The 17,297-nt window shown below is 42.9% G+C and overlaps 1 protein-coding gene and 1 long non-coding RNA gene across 2 annotated transcripts in view; one reads left to right on the top strand and one right to left on the bottom strand.

Moving 5' to 3' along the window:
• The window catches only part of LOC126988336 (dynein axonemal heavy chain 5-like), a 36,379-nt gene extending 19,330 nt beyond the window's left edge, over positions 1-17,049 (bottom strand). The window contains exons 1-8 of the mRNA XM_050846394.1: positions 16,772-17,049; positions 15,943-16,098; positions 9,592-9,722; positions 9,006-9,170; positions 5,888-5,995; positions 5,553-5,705; positions 5,020-5,176; positions 2,583-2,603 (exon numbers count right to left, since the gene is read on the bottom strand). Coding sequence (XP_050702351.1) covers positions 2,583-2,603; positions 5,020-5,176; positions 5,553-5,705; positions 5,888-5,995; positions 9,006-9,170; positions 9,592-9,722; positions 15,943-16,098; positions 16,772-16,952 — 1,072 coding nt within the window. The 5' untranslated portion in view covers positions 16,953-17,049. The remainder of the gene's footprint in view (positions 1-2,582; positions 2,604-5,019; positions 5,177-5,552; positions 5,706-5,887; positions 5,996-9,005; positions 9,171-9,591; positions 9,723-15,942; positions 16,099-16,771) is intronic.
• Positions 737-2,217, top strand: LOC126988531 (uncharacterized). Its single transcript, XR_007742177.1, has 3 exons — positions 737-1,066; positions 1,491-1,604; positions 1,667-2,217. It is a non-coding gene; the product is annotated as an uncharacterized LOC126988531 (long non-coding RNA).
• Positions 17,050-17,297: the final 248 nt, after the last annotated feature.

Raw genomic sequence — 17,297 nt, 5'->3', positions numbered from 1 at the left:
GCTCAGTCAGTGTTCTGGATGCGAGTCACTCCGCCACTCCACGGGCCAGCACGGGAGGAGGCAAGTCGCTGTCATCGTGTACGTGAAGACTGTCTGAGGGACGGGAATGTGACGACTACGAGAGGGAGTGACAGAAAAGAAGACAACTACAAGAAGGATGGAGAGACAGAGAGAGAGAAAGAAAGGGGGACAGAAAAAGTAAGAAAGGAAATGTGACAGAAGGATTATGAGACAAATGCAAGAGATGGAGAGAGATGGAAATGGGAAAGAAAGAATGAGAAAGACAAAGAGACAGAGGATGACAGAAGTGCAAAGGGAAAGACAGAGGGAATTGGGTTTAGTAAGAAAGTGACAGAGGGAGACAGAGAACAAGATAACTACAGGAGAGAGTAAGAGAGTAAGAGGGGAAAAAAAGAATGAGAAACAGAGAAAGAAAGAGACAACTACAAGAGGAAAGAAGAGACAGAGGATGGAATAACTACACTGGGAAGACTGAAGACAACTACAAGAATAGGGAAGACAGAGGGGATAAGTTGAGTGAGCATCAGAGAAAGGACAAGACAGCTACAAGAATAGGGAAGACAGAGGGGATAAGGTGAGTGAGCATCAGAGAAAGGACAAGACAGCTACAAGAATAGGGAAGACAGAGGGGATAAGTTAGCATCAGAGAAAGGACAAGACAGCTACAAGAATAGAGAAGACAGAGGGGATAAGTTGAGTGAGCATCAGAGAAAGGACAAGACAGCTACAAGAATAGGGAAGACAGAGGGGATAAGTTACCATCAGAGAAAGGACAAGACAACTACAAGAATAGGGAAGACAGAGGGGATAAGGGAGCATCAGAGAAAGGACAAGACAGCTACAAGAATAGGGAAGACAGAGGGGATAAGGTGAGTGAGCATCAGAGAAAGGACAAGACAGCTACAAGAATAGGGAAGACAGAGGGGATAAGTTAGCATCAGAGAAAGGACAAGACAGCTACAAGAATAGGGAAGACAGAGGGGATAAGTTAGCATCAGAGAAAGGACAAGACAGCTACAAGAATAGGGAAGACAGAGGGGATAAGGTGAGTGAGCATCAGAGAAAGGACAAGACAGCTACAAGAATAGGGAAGACAGAGGGGATAAGGTGAGTGAGCATCAGAGAAAGGACAAGACAACTACAAGAATAGGGAAGACAGAGGGGATAAGGTGAGTGAGCATCAGAGAAAGGACAAGACAGCTACAAGAATAGGGAGGACAGAGGGGATAAGTTAGCATCAGAGAAAGGACAAGACAGCTACAAGAATAGGGAAGACAGAGGGGATAAGTTAGCATCAGAGAAAGGACAAGACAGCTACAAGAAAAGGGAAGACAGAGGGGATAAGGTGAGTGAGCATCAGAGAAAGGACAAGACAGCTACAAGAATAGGGAAGACAGAGGGGATAAGGTGAGTGAGCATCAGAGAAAGGACGAGACAGCTACAAGAATAGGGAAGACAGAGGGGATAAGTTAGCATCAGAGAAAGGACAAGACAGCTACAAGAATAGGGAAGACAGAGGGGATAAGTTAGCATCAGAGAAAGGACAAGACAGCTACAAGAATAGGGAAGACAGAGGGGATAAGGTGAGTGAGCATCAGAGAAAGGACAAGACAGCTACAAGAATAGGGAAGACAGAGGGGATAAGTTAGCATCAGAGAAAGGACAAGACAGCTACAAGAATAGGGAAGACAGAGGGGATAAGTTACCATCAGAGAAAGGACAAGACAGCTACAAGAAAAGGGAAGACAGAGGGGATAAGGTGAGTGAGCATCAGAGAAAGGACGAGACAGCTACAAGAATAGGGAAGACAGAGGGGATAAGGTGAGTGAGCATCAGAGAAAGGACAAGACAGCTACAGCAGGGAGGGTTGGACTACCATTCATGGGGAGTCACAAGAGGATAATACCCCATTAAGTGTAGCAAGAATTTAAGAGGTCCTTGGGGTCCCCTCCATTTGGAGCTTGGGGACATTTTCAATTAGCGCCTCCCCATAATCTCTCTTAGCTATGCCACTGACTCCCTTCCTTGGACAAGTTCAGAGTTACATTAGTTGTCAAAAGTCATCTCATGAGGATCAATGTACATTCCCTTGGTACTAGTTCTGCAGTACACATTAATCTATCATTTTCAAAAGACAAATAATGAAAACTCTAATTCCTGACACTCAAAAATTTTCCAGAGTCCTCCCAGACTTAAGTTTTGGGACTAAACAGATGACACGTCCTGTAGCAGCCCTGAGGGACAGGGACACAGGACGAGACCACAACAGGAGGGAGAGATAAAGGACAAAACAACTACAGGATGGAGGGAGAGACAGTAGGTAGTACCCCTGAGGGACAGAGACACAGGACGAGACCACTACAGGAGGGAGAGATAAAGGTCAAAACAACTACAGGATGGAGGGAGAGACAGTAGGTAGTAGGTACCCTACCCCTGAGGGACAGAGACACAGGACGAGACCACTACAGGAGGGGGAGATAAAGGACAAAACAACTACAGGATGGAGGGAGAGACAGAACAAGAAGAAGAGAGACAGAGAGACAGTGGTGCACCTCACTTACCGGTTTCCATGGGCAGCAAGGCTGTGGGGAGACAGACGTGTCGCCGGCATGCGGCATCATACCGAAAACAAAACAAAACAATGGATGAACACACAAGCTGTGAGCAGAAGAACAGTTGAGTCTCTACTGAGCCCCAACGACCCACGGGGGAGGCTTCCAACACCTGCTGGACGCCAATGAACTCAAAACAAAGTGATTGTGTCAATGATCCATGATGAAAACAAAACAACAAGAGGAGCAGACCACTTTCCTGTTACTGATGTCCTATTAGGGTACGTTCTACAATCTGTAAGTACCATTCTCTGTACTTTTACCAGGAAAAAAATAATCTGAAAAATAACTGAGCAAATGGAACTGAAATATTGCCAGACAAAGTTTAATAGTACGTAGTAAAGTTTATCCTGACAGTACATCATTTCCATACCTCAGCTCAGTTCTCCAGAAGAGTTTTATAACCTGATAGAAATAGGTGACTACTATAACAGGAATGATAAAGTACTAATTGGAAAACATACAACTCCCCCTCTCTAGTGTATGCCAAAACTGAATGACTGATTTGTATTCTTCAAGCAGATGGGAAGCCCCAGGAAGGCCCACCACCATGGCAAGGAACCCTGGCGGTGGTCCTCTGCCCCGCCCCGCCGCCCCCACCACCCAGCCACAGCATGACGAGAGAGGGGGGCAGCAAGGAGGGCATAGCGGGCATTGGGTCTCGATCTACGGCACTTAGCACACCACCACACACCACTTGTTAACTCTTCATTCACTAGTTACTTCATCTGGTTTAGTGCTTCGCCCTTCCTGTGTGACGCCACGACACTCACACTGCCGCTAAATACTAAAGACACAAAAATGAGCACTGAGGCAATGAGCTGAAATTCACACATATGCCCCGACTTCTTCCTTAGAGAAATTTAGTGCAGAAATGAAACCAGTAATTAACAAGTGAACTATGGACAAGGAAAATGATGTAAGGTCTCTGTTCATTTAATTAAATACAGAGATACTGATGGGAAGAAACACAAAAACAGCTTAATGGTTCCACTCTTATATGGCAAAATATGGGTAGGAATTTTGTCTTAACCCACCAGCTTTGAACTGATATAGTTTTTAGTGAATAGGAACATAAAGGAGGCACAATAATCCTTCCATTCCTGCAGTAGGGTGACGGAAGAGCTGTGGGAGGAGGCACATGACATGATCCGAGTGTGTCATGTATGAGCGGGACACAGGAAAGGCGAGTGTTTAGGGTCAAGCTAGGCAGGTGTTGTTGAGCTGGCAGCGTCACTTTGCCGCCAGCCTCGACACTTCACCGTTATCATCACCGCCAACAACAAAACCATACATGTTATCTCTCCGCACCACACACCAAAGCCACCACCAAACAATACATTACGGCACACAAGCTTCCGTGGGGATTCCTCTGCAAGAATGTATGCGGACGAATCATTGTATTAGGGGAACAAAATATAACGTTGACTTTATATAATGCCAGTCGTGAAACTTGATAGAAGTGACAAAATAAGTGAGAGATATGCATGCTCTAGCTTCTGCACGCAAGATTGAATTATATAGGAAAGAGTTATGTTACTTCATGACTGTGCTGGCCATAATTATATCTTGTGAAAAATGGATAATAAGTGATGTAGTTCTTTTGCTCTGTCTTCTGTATGGAACATCAAATCACAGAGCAAATTGTTACGTTAATTCATGACTGGTGAACGTGAAATCTTGTGAAAACGGAAAAAGAGAAGTGAAATAGTACATCTACTCTACCTTTTGGGCAATGCAACTAAAAACACGTCTCATCTACACTACTGAATGATTTTAATATACTACCAAACCTACTTTTAAGGACTTCTCAGCTAACGATCCCCAACTTAAAATGCTAAATATATTGATAAATCTCCCTAAAAATTATTAATATCCCTAAAAATAAGATAATTACTTGACCAACTATTATCGCCTTGAAATGTCTAATATCATAAAAAATAGTCTTCCCCAAAATCCCTAATTCCAGAAAAATGCAAAATAACCTAAATATATATATATATATATGTATATATATATATATATATATATATATATATATATATATATATATATATATATATATATATATATATATATATATATATAAAATTATAAGAATAGAACAAAAAAACAATAAAAACATGTAAAAAAATCCCAGAAATCCTAAAAATACTAACAAAACTCTTTCGCTTTTTTTCTCTCTAAAAAAATAACCCTATAAGGAACAAAAAGATCAACAATAATAACATGTAAAAAAAATCCAATATATGCTAAAAATAATAACAAAACTCCCTCTCTAAAAAAATACCAACAAAAACTCCCTTTCTCTCCCTCACTACAAAAAATAACCCTATGTGAACAGCAACAAAAAGAGCAAAAAGAACAACGTGTCTCTTCGCCTCACACTCAGCGCGTCCCTCGAAGAAGCCGGAGAACTTGTCAATGTCGTCGAAGAGCCCCGTGATGTTGTTGAGCCGGCAGCAGAATGCCTCGAACTTCCCGAACACGTACTGCTCGCTGAAGCTGAACGGACGCTCCCCCGGCATGGCCTCGAGCTTCTCCTGAGAGTGTGTGGAGGGGAAGGAGAGTGAGTGAGAGAAGAATGAGTGAGGGAAGCTTTTGTGATACCTTTCTTAGTGTGGGTAAAACTCTGCAACTCAGCACCAGATACCAAAGAGTTTTCCTACATAGTTCCCTCAGATTTCTTACCTTCTATATCAACACCAGACACACTACACAAAGGATTTTCATAGTTTGTGTTTTTGGTTTGGCAGCTTACAAAACCTCTATGTCGAAGTGTGGAACTGAACAAAATTACATCGATACGACAGAGCCTTTCCTCATACCCTCATTTTCACATCACACCATTCCTCATACTTTCAAATTTACATTTATCACTTACACTATTTACAATCACTTTCCCTCTTCATCCCTCACCTTGGTCTTCTGGTAGGCGGAGCGGTAGGTGGCGTGCAGCTTGAGGCAGTGCTGTATCTTGACCCGCACATCTGACCGCGGCTGGGACCAGATGGAAGCTGTGCCTTGCCGAGAGATGTACACCTGACAGGCTCGGATCATCTGGTTGGTGATCTGTGGAGGAAAAGAAAATAATCCATATCCGGAAAGAGTTTTACCGGCACCAGGAAACGAACCTGTGACCAGCTAGATGGGAACGTCACTCCTCAACCAGTCAGCCAAAGAGATACCCCCTTTGTAGAGTGAGTTTGGGAGGCTTTCTGAATCATCGGGTCATTAAACAGCTATACACACACCTTGATGAGCAGGGCAGAGAGCTTGTCGGAGGTGTTGTAGTACTTGGAGATGGAGTGGATCATGCGCACCGTGTTGAACAGCATCATGATGTAGGGCGTCATGCCGGGCTGAGTGTGGTGGGCGATGATGAGGGGGACGAGAGGGAATGCACCATGAGACATACTTCTTATTCTTCTCCCTTCTCCTCCTATTTTCTTTACCTCCCATCTCTGTTAACTGTATTTTCCTCCTGCTACCTCCCATTCTCCTCCTTTTTCTTTACCTGCCTCTACTGTCATCCTTCTTCACCCTATGACATACCTCCCATTCTTCTTCTTTTTCTTTGCTTTCCACCTCTATTGTATTTCTTTCCCTCCTGCTACCTCCCATTCTTCTCCTTTTTCTTTACCTGCCTCTACTGTCATCCTTCTTCACCAATGACATACCTCCCATTCTTCTTCTTTTTCTTTGCTTTCCACCTCTATTGTATTTCTTTCCCTCCTCCTACCTCTCATTCTTCTCCTTTTTCTTTACCTGCCTCTACTGTCATCCTTCTTCACCAATGACATACCTCCCATTCTTCTTCTTTTTCTTTGCTTTCCACCTCTATTGTATTTCTTTCCCTCCTCCTACCTCCCATTCTTCTCCTTTCTCCTCCTCCTCCTTTTTCTCCACCTCCCACCTTTATCAATTTCTTTTATTCACTCCTTATACCTCCCATTCCTCTCCTTTCTCCTCCTCCTGTTTCTTTACCTTCCCCCTATGTTAACTGTCATCCTTCCCTCCTCCTCCTCCTCCTCCTACTCTTCACCTGCTCCAACTTCTCTTTTTTTATAAACTACTCAAGCTTCATCTCTCTCTTTTTTTTTTTACAGCAGAGGAGTCAGTTCAAGGGCATAAAAAAAAGGTAACAAATGTTAAAAAAAAAGCCCAATACTCAATGCTCCTAAAAAGAGTTAGAGGAGTGGCCAAAAGATATATGTCAATTTCAGGAGGAGAGGTGTCCTGATACCCTCCTCTTGAAGGAGTTCAAGTCGTAGGCAGGAGGAGATACAGATGAAGGAAGATTGTCCCAGAGTTTACCAGCGTGAGGGATGAAAGAGTCAAGATGCTGGTTAACTCTTGCATAAGGGATTTGGACAGTAAAGGGATGAGCTTGAGTAGAAAGTCATGTGTGGCGAGGCCGCGGGAGGGGGGGAAGCATGCAGTTAGCAAGTTCGGAAGAGCAGTCAGCATGAAAATATCGATAGAAGATAGACAGAGAGGCAACATGGCAGCAAAATTTAAGAGGTAGAAGACTATTAGTAAGAGAAGGAGAGCTGATGAGATGAAGAGCCTTAGGCTCCACTCTGTCCAAGAGAGCTGTGTGAGTGGAGCCCCCCCACACATGAGATGCATACTCCATACGAGGGCGGACAAGGCCCCTGTAAATGGATAGCAACTGTGCGGGGGAGAAGAACTGGCGGAGACGGTACAGAATGCCCAGCCTCGAGGAAGCTGATTTAGTAGAAGAGATATGAAGTTTCCAGTTGAGATTTTGAGTTAAGGATAGACAGAGGATATTTAGTGTTGAAGAAGGTGATAGCTGAGTGTTGTCAAAGAATAGGGGATATAGTTGTTTGGAAGATTGTGTCGAGTGGATAGGTGGAGAAACTGTGTTTTTGAGGCATTGAAGGACACCAAGTTCTTCTTGCCCCAATCGGAAATAATAGTAAGGTCTGAGGCTAAGCTTTCTGCCACCTCCAGCCTGGAATCATTTAGTTCCTGTTGGGTGGGTCTTCTATTAAAAGAAGTTGAATAATGCAGAGTGGAGTCATCGGCATAAGAATGGATAGGACAGTTTGTTTTGGAAAGAAGATCATCAATGAACAACAGAAAGAGAGTGGGAGATAGGACAGAACCTTGCAGAACACCACTATTAATAGGTTTAGGGGATGAACAGTGACCGTCTACCACAGAAGAAATAGAACGGTCAGAGAGGAAACTGGAGATAAAGGTACAGAGTGAAGGATAGAGACCGTAGGAGGGTAGTTTGGACAACAAAGATTTGTGCCAGACCCTATCAAAGGCTTTTGATATGTCCAGCACAATAGCAAAGGTTTCACCGAAACGGCTAAGAGAGGATGACCAAGAATCAGTTAGGAAGGCAAGGAGATCACCAGTAGAACGCCCCTTGCGGAACCCATACTGGCGATCAGATAGAAGGTCAGAAGTGGAAAGGTGCTTTTGAGTCTTCCGGTTAAGGATAGATTCAAAAGCTTTAGATAGACAAGACAGCAAAGCTATAGGACAGTAGTTTGAGGGATTGGAACGGTCACCCTTCTTAGGCACAGGCTGTATGAAGGCATACTTCCAGCAGGAAGGAAAGGTAGATGTTGACAGGCAGAGGCGAAAGAGTTTGACCAGGCAGGGTGTCAGCACAGAAGCACAGTTTTTACTAAACTAACTTCCTCTTTGGCATCAGGGCCAAGGCTCACAGAGCCCTGCATGGGGTTCCTGAGTAGAAACCTTAGCAGGTGTAACACAAACATCAAAATTCATGCATATAAGACACTTATTCGGCCACACATAGAATATTGTGACACTGTCTGGGACCCACACACTGACAATAACATAAATAAATTAGAGGCCATACAAAACAAAGCTGCAAGACGGGCCAGACGTGATTACAGACAGGACATAAAACTAGACCCATTAGCAACATGAAGACAAATACACAGATAACAAATGCTATATAAAATCACAAACAATTTAGTAGACATAAATAAAGACACTTATTTACACCCGACAACTACATGATTTACTAGAAGCAGCCCCAACCTTAAATACCACACTTACCAGACTAACACTAGTATATTCAAATATTCATTCTTTCCCCGCAGCATCCAAGAGTGGAATCATCTCCCATCTCATGTAGTAAATAGTTCCACTCCTGACACATTTAGGAATAGAATCATCAATCATAATCTCCCTAACCCTGGCCCTTTACCATATCACAATACCTTTCATCATCCAAACCCTTATCCTAATCCTGTCCTGGCCCCTTGAATCCCCCGCACAACCCCCGCATATCATGCCACCCGAGGGTGGCCCTCTGTGGGTCCCCTAGCAATGACACACACACACACACACACACACCGGGTCGTTGAGGTAGAGGGGGTGGCAGTACTCCTCGATGGCGTACACGAACTTCACGTTGTCCTTGGCTTCGGCGAGGTTGTGCGTCACCCGTGCGTCCGTCTCCTTCCACACCTTGAGCACCTTCGAGCGCGCCAGCTGCAGCACCAGGATGGCCCCGCGCACCTGGGAACACGAGGGCAGGTAGTGGGTGGTGTATTGCCTAAGAAAGTGCCTAAGAACGTGCCTAAGAAAGCTCTGAAGGCGTTTGTTTACTTTTTGAATGACGTTAGCCAAGTCACAACATCGACGGTCCCTACAAACAAAACAAAGAATAAACACAACCTCATGATTACAAGTCCTCCACAAGTACTTAGACACGTGTTTCACTAAGTAAACACACAGGAAAGCTATAACCACAAGCCCCTAAAGAGACAATTCCCAGAGAAGAAAATGAATTCTCTCGAGACAAAGACGAAACAAACACATGCTTACAAGTCCTTTAAAATACCTCCAAAAGTACTTATACATATTTCACCCCAAGTAAACACAAGCAGACAATAACCAGAAGCCCCTAACGAAGTCTAAGGCAAGTCTTCATCAGTACCTGCGGCGACTCCATCTGCTCTGAGAGGAACTTGAACTTGGCCATGCGTCGCTTCCAGTACTCGAGCTCGTCCTGCGGCCCCGCGTCGTCCGTCTCCTGGCGAAGCTGCTCCATCTCGATCAGGACGGACTCTGCGGCGGCGGGAAGGAGGCGAAGCAGGTGGAAGGAGTGCGTTGTGGAGGTGAAGGCGGGAGTGATGGCAAGGAATATTACATAGAATTACATAGATAACCGGACCACACGAGCAGGCCCTAAGGCCCAAACTAGGTGGTCTGTCCTAAACCTAAGTGACAGTTGTTATGCGGCCACCATGATGTTGAAACTGACCTAGTGAACATTGAGATGGAGGAGATAGCGGTCAAGATTATTCTTAGACGATGTAATCGAGTTACACTGTACCACTGACGGTGGTAATCTGTTCCAATCTCGAACGACAGCATTAGCGATGTAGAATTTTTTGCAATCTGAATGAAATTGTCTACATTTGAGTTTAGCGCCATTATTTCTCGTTCGCGTCGAATCATCCATCACAAATAGTTTTGTCGGATCCACGTTGGTAAAACCGTTAAGTATTTTAAAGCACTCGATCAGTTTTCCTCTTAGGCGGCGTTTTTGAAGAGAAAACAGATTTAGATGTGACAGCCTTTCCTCGATCGTATAGGGTTTGTTTCGTAAGGAAGAAATCATCTTGGTTGCTCTACGCTGAAAACCTTCTAATTTAGTGATGTCTTTTGCATGGTGGGGAGACCAAAATTGCACGGCATACTCCAGATGAGGTCTGACGAAACTATAATACAAAGGTAGTATAACATCTTTATTCTTGAATGAAAAAATTCTCTTAATCAAACCCATCATCCTGTTTGCTTTTTTAACGGACTCGTTGCACTGCTGGGAAAACTTGAGGTTAGACGCGACTGTGACGCTAAGATCTTTGACCGAGTGAACGCTTTTAATTTAACGCCGCACATTTCATAGTCCTTTATATTTCTAGATCCAACTTGTAGAATCTGCCACTTGTTTATATTAAAAGGCATTTCCCATTTTACTGACCAATCTGATGTTTTACGCAAATCTTCTTGTAGGCTCCGCCAGCCACATTCTGTAAGTACCGCATTGCCGATTTTCGTGTCGTCCACAAATTTACTAATGAAATTATTGAGACCAAGGTCATTGTCGTTGATGTAAATGGCGAAGAGAACGGGTCCCAGGACAGAGCCTTGGAGGACACCACTAGTGACTGGCATCCACTTAGAGGTCACTCCATTTATTGCAACTCTTTGCTTTTTCAGTGCTTGATCCATACGTGAAGCTTACCCCCGATGCCTATTTCCTTGATTTTATGGAGCAACTTGTAGTGTGGGACTTTATCAGACGCCTTCTGGAAGTCCAAATAAATATTATCAAGTGAATTTGAAACATCATAGACTGCAAAAAGCTCGTTATAGAACGTTAATACATTCGACAAACAAGATCTGTTGTTACGGAAACCATGTTGCGAGTCCAGGATTAGCGAATTACACACTTGGGAGTTAATTACTTTATCTCGAATGATTGTCTCAAATAATTTGCCAATAACTGAAGTTAAGCTGATTGACCTGTAATTATCCGGTAATTTTCGGTCGCCTTTTTTGAAAATGAGTGTTACGTTAGCCATTTTCCAATCACTACGAACGATACCATAGTGCAAAGACATATTAAACAGCATTGTTTAAGGTTTGAGTATCTCTTGATTTTTCTTTAAGTAATTTTGGATATATTTTATCGGGTCCTGGACTTTTGTTAATTTTAAGTGACTGCAGCGCTTTGAGAACCTCATTTGTACTGATTTCAAAGTCAGGGAGGGAATGACTGGGATTCTCAATAGTGTTAGGAACAGCAGCAGTATCGGTAGAACTACTATTAAAAACCGAGGCGAAATAAGAATTTAACGTGTTCGCTATGCGTTGGCTGTCTGTCACGATATTGCCTGAATTATCAGTTAATGGGCCAATCCCACTTGGAATCTCTATTTTGTTGTTTACATATCTAAAAAAAACTTTTAGGATCTGACTTGCAATTTACCGCAATGTTTACTTCGTACCTCCTTTTCGCCTGTTTGATTAAACTTTTGACTTGTCGTCTTGTTTCATAGTACCGTGTACTATTTTCGGTAGAGTTATCGGTTTTCTTTTGCCAATATAACACGTTCCTCTTTTAGACAGCAAGTTTGATTTCATTATTAAACCACGGAGGATTTTTTACTTTTTGGTGCTTTTCACAAGATTGCACGGATTTATTTTGTTCAGTTAGTAATCGAGCTTTAAAGTTTTGCCAACATTCTTCGACGTCGATGTTGGATACTAATTGAAAGTTCGTTAATGACTGTCTTATTCTTTCAAAATCCGCTCTTTTAATATTGGGAACCAATATCTTATTCTCTGCAATCCTTGTTTGAGCTCTTATGTCGAGACGCACCAGTCTATGATCGCATGATCCGAGGTGTTCGCCAACGCTAACATTGTCAACTAAGTTCTCTTGCGTTACTAATACAAGATCAAGAATATTATTATCGCGTGTTGGTTCACTAACCATTTGGCTAGGACAGTTATTTTCAACGAAGTCTAGCATCCTGTGCGATTCCCCCTCGGATCCCGTGAGTGTCTGCCAGTCTATATGCGCTAGATTAAAATCGCCCAAAATCAATGCATCACTGTTTCGGAGTGTTCTTTGCAAAACGCTATGAGCTACATTGTTTCATCATCCTCGCGTGATTGGCCTGGAGGCCTATAAGTGACGGATATGTTGATTTTAAATTGATTGGTATTTGTACTCACGCTCATGTGTTCTACAGTACTGAGGGAAAAGGATAATGGAAAGGCAAGGAACGGATTCAGTGACGGTGGGAACACAAAGGAACACAAAGGAAGAACAAACAACAGCAGACCTGCTGGTCCTTACGAGGCTGTTTGTGACAAGCTACACTAACTATCTAATCAAAGGTGGAAGATGAAGGACAGCAAAGGCGAAGGCTCCTCCCCACCCCCCAATCCCTCCAGCCAAAGCTGGCAGGAAAGGAAAAAGAACCATGCAGCATGGAAAAACTGCATGGAAATTGTGTAGGAAAGAGGAAAAAACTACCATTACTGCTACCACTAACCGGGCGATAAAAGCGGACAAGGACACCAGTATTCGAAAGAACTTAATGTTATTACGACAATGAGTAACATCTTAGTTACTAGTTGGATTCAAAACACTTGTCTAATCTATTCTTGAAGGCCGTAACTGTTGTACTATCAACGACATCACAGGGTAGAGAGTTCCAAACATTAACAACTCGATTGAAGAAGAAGTGTTTAGCTTCGTGCGACGAGAATCTTTTACCACTTATCTTCAAATTGTGATTTCTTCTTGTTCTATTTGATCGATCAATTGTAAAGTAATCTTCCGCATTAATATCACTGAATCCTTTAAACATTTCAAACTCTTCTATTAGATCGCCTCGCATTCTTCGTTTTGATAGACTGAATAAATTTACTTCTTTAAGCCTTCGTTCATATGAGAAATTTCTCAACCTAGGAATCATCTTTGTTACTCTTCGTTGAACCCGTTCCAACTTTTCTATGTCTTTTCTGTAGTAGGGAGACCAAAACTGTACACAGTCCCTACTCTAGACGGGGTAGAACCAACGAATTATACAGTTTTAGTATTACTTTTTCCGATTTATTATTAAAGACTTGTCCGATGAAGCCAACCAATTTGTTTGCAGTTTTAACTACCTCTGAACAATGCTGACCGGGCTTTAAATCGCTTGATATAGTGATTCCAAGATCCTTTTCTTTACTTACTGCAGAAAGTTGTTTGCCATTCATTACGTACCGAACGCGATTGTTATTTTTTCCGATGTGCAACACTTTATATTTGTCAACGTTAAATTTCATTTGCCATTGATTGGCTCAACGTGCAGGTCGATCTAGATCTGATTGTAAAGCTTCTTCGTCGAGTGTCGCAGTTACTTTGCTAGCAATTTTTGTGTCATCAGCAAATTTTGATACTTTGCAAGTGAGCCCATCATCGATATCATTAACATAAATTAAGAAGAGCATGGGGCCAAGCACTGATCCTTGAGGTACGCCGCTTCTGACGTCGAGCCAGTTAGATGTAACACCGTTTAGAACTACTCTATCTTTCCGCTCAGAGAGCCAGTCCACAAGCCAATTGTGAATGTTACCCGAGATACCGTGCGCCAATAGTTTGCTGAGCAATCGTTGGTGGGGGACCTTATCAAATGCCTTTTGAAAATCCAGATATATGATATCTACTGATCTGCTTTCATCGAACACCTCAAAAATATAATGAAAAAAATCAAGTAAGTTAGTTAAACACGAACGTTTACTACGGAAGCCATGTTGCGAATTATTTATCATATTATTTTCTTCAAAGAATTTCACCATATTGTCGCGAATGATAGTCTCCATTAATTTACAAACAATCGATGTCAGGCTAATTGATCGATAGTTTCCTGGATGAGACTTGTCCCCCTTTTTGAAAATTGGTGTGACATTTGCTAGTTTCCAATCCGACGGAACTTTTCCAGCTGTTAAAGATTTATTGAATATGATGGAGAGCGTTTTACAAATATGATGTTTGATTTCTTTTAAGACCCTAGGGGTAATTTTGTCTGGACCAGGAGCTTTGCTTACTTTAATCTTTTCAATTGTGCATAAAATGCCACTTTCTACGATGAGCACGCCACTTAACATCTTTTCGGTCCTTCTAACCTCCGGCGGTTGAGGTGATAAACAATCTTCGTCGGTAAATACGGATGCGAAAAAGTTATTTAGGATTGTAGCCATTTCATTTTCATCGTTCGTGTGGTTACCATTATCATTAGCAAGCGGTTCGATACCACAAGTGAGTGACTTTTTATTATTTACATAGCTAAAAAATTCTTTAGGATTAGATTTACTCGTTTCCGCTATATATTCTTCAAGATTTTTCTTGATTCATTTTATTGATTTCTTGGTTTCGCGGCTAATTCTGTCCAACTGTGAAGGTGTAATGAGTGTATTGTGGAGATAAAGAAGGGCTTGAAGGGAGGGAAAGGGGGTAAAGGGGAAGAAATAGGGACCCAGCGAAGTAATAAGAGACAGCACAGGGAAGAGCAGGAAGGAAGAAGAGAAAGAAAGGGAAGGAAATAAATGAGGTAAATAACAGAAGCCATTTAGGACTTAGTAGATGTAGCAGATAAACAGAAAGAAAAAAAGACAGGTTGGCTATTAAAATATATCGCATTTTACAGGAAATCATAAAGTCATAGTGAAAAAGGAGAAAGCAAAGTAATGGGAAAATAGAAAAAAAAGAAAAAAGAGCACTAGTTTATTTTTTTCCTCATGTAATACACAACACTAAAAAAATGGAAAGCAAATAAGTCAAGAGAAATTAAACTAGGCAAAAAAAAAAAAAGTCTCGTGTTCAGTGACAGCGCATCAACGTCAGCAAGAGATTGTTTAGCGGTGACATATTGCCGCCGAGGAGCTGTCGTGACCTGACCTCGCCTCTCACTGGGTCACGGCTCTGTGTGGCGAGGGACTCATTCATTAACAGCGACAACGTTATTTTGACCTCAAGGGGGGAAGAATGGGGAGCGGAGAGGCATTGGAAGAAGGAAGGAAGGAAGGAGAGCAGGAAGGCTTGGGTTTGAAGACGTGGACACTGTTGTTTATTTTCTTTGCTTTTGACGTCACTGAAACACACCACTTCCTTCCTTCTCTCTCTTCCCGTCCTTCTTTTTCCTTCCTCTCTCAGTTACCTTCACCCAAAATAACTCTTTCCATTCATCTAATACAAATAAACGTCTGTAATCCCATCCCTTCCTTCTTTCTACTCTCCCTTTCTCCCTTTCTGCTTCCCTTTATTCTTTTTCCTTCCTCTCTCAGTTACCTTCACCCAAAATAATTATTTCCATTCATCTAATACAAATAAACGTCTGTAATCCCATCCCTTCTTCTTTCTACTCTCCCTTTCTCCCTTTCTGCTTCCCTTTATTCTTTTTCCTTCCTCTCTCAGTTACCTTCACCCACAATATCTCTTTTTCATTCATCTAATTTTTATTCTAATACAAATCAACGTCTGTAATCCCATCCCTTTTTCTTTCTATCCTCTCTTTCTCCCTTTCTACTTCCCTTCCCATCCTCTTCCTTCTCTCTCTTCCCTTCCTTCTTTTTCCTTCCTCTCTCAATTACCTTCACCCACAATATTTTTTTTCATTTATCTAATACAAATCAACGTCTGTAATCCCAACCCTTCTTCTGTCTACCCTCCCTTTCTCCCTTTCCGCTTCCCTTCCCATCCTCTTCCCTCTCGAACACTCACCAATCTGCTTGAGCCACGTCACCACAGTCCTCTCCACCGCCAGCACTTGGTCGGGCTGGGTGAGCGCCGCCTGGGCCTCCGACAGCCCACGCACCTCCTCCGCACCCTCATCCCCCTTCGCCAGCACCACCCGCTCCTCAAGGATGGACTCGGATACTGCAGAGGGCGTGTAAGGGGGGGGGGGGTGAGGGTAGCTATGTGTGTGCAGTTAGAAATTAGCTTGCGGGGAAGTAGAGTTAAGGGGCTGTGTGTGATTGTAAAAGTGTTTGTGTGTGACTGTAAAGGTAATTCAACACCCAAACATAGTAGTTATACCTTGGAGTTGGGGCGCGCTTATAACCGATGTTTTTACGAGTGTCCCCTGCTGTCTAGAAAGAAGGGGACGCTTGTAGAAACGTCAGGGAGGTATAAGAGCGCCCTATCCCATTCCTGACACCAATGTTACTCTGAGCTTCGTTGCCGTCAGGAGACCACGTGGAGGCAGGCATTCTGTATTCTTTCGGCATCTTTTTCCTCTGTATTCTTCTGCATTTTCTTTCTCTGTATTCTTCGGCATCTTCTTCCTCTGTACTTTTCGGCATCTTCTTTCTCTGTATTCTTCGGCATCTTCTTCCTCTGTACTTTTCGGCATCTTCCTCTGTATTCTTTCGACACCTTCTTCCTCTTCGTTCTTTCAACATTTTTCTTTCTCTCTATTCTTTTGACGAGATCAGTATTTTGTGAGCATTGAGACATTTATTTTCGTCTTATATCATTTAGTTTTGCTTTTAGTCTAATGCTTTCACCCATAACAACCAATAACGGAACTAAAAGCAACCAACCCACTCACCATGCAGGGACGAGGCGAAGGAGCGCAGGCCTGCCAACAGATGATCCCGCGCACTCCCACTGCCCGGCGCCGTGTCCAGGTCGGAGGGGTTGGTGCGCACGGCCGGCACGAACACGCGGCCCAGCAGGCGGTTCACGGAGCGGAGCAGCACGGACGGGTCATCACCAGCCCGCAGCAGCATGAAGTTGACCTCCTGTGGGCGTGGGGGAAGGGGGGAAGGGAGAGGAGGAGGAGAGGAAGGGTGGGGATTGGGATGTTGGGTGATACGTGGGTTTGATATTAGCTTGTTTTCTCGTTTTATTTTTAACTTTATTTTCCTTTATTTTCCTGTTTTGTTGTTATTTCTTTTTTTTTTCTTTCTTACTTTCTTTTTCTCTCTGTTACAAGTCTAAAGAAGAAGAGGAAGAAGAAGAAAGAAAGAAGGAAAGAAAGAAAGAAAGAAGCCAAAGAAAGCGAAGAAGAAAGAAGACAAAGAAGAAGAAAAAGTGAAATATTAAGGGCAAGAAGCAAAAGAGAACAGCAACAA

Source organism: Eriocheir sinensis, chromosome 69 (genome assembly GCF_024679095.1).
Source record: "Eriocheir sinensis breed Jianghai 21 chromosome 69, ASM2467909v1, whole genome shotgun sequence".
NCBI lineage: Eukaryota > Metazoa > Arthropoda > Malacostraca > Decapoda > Varunidae > Eriocheir > Eriocheir sinensis.
The sequence above is the reverse complement of the archived record's forward strand: the minus strand, read 5'-3'. Positions and strand labels throughout refer to the sequence as shown.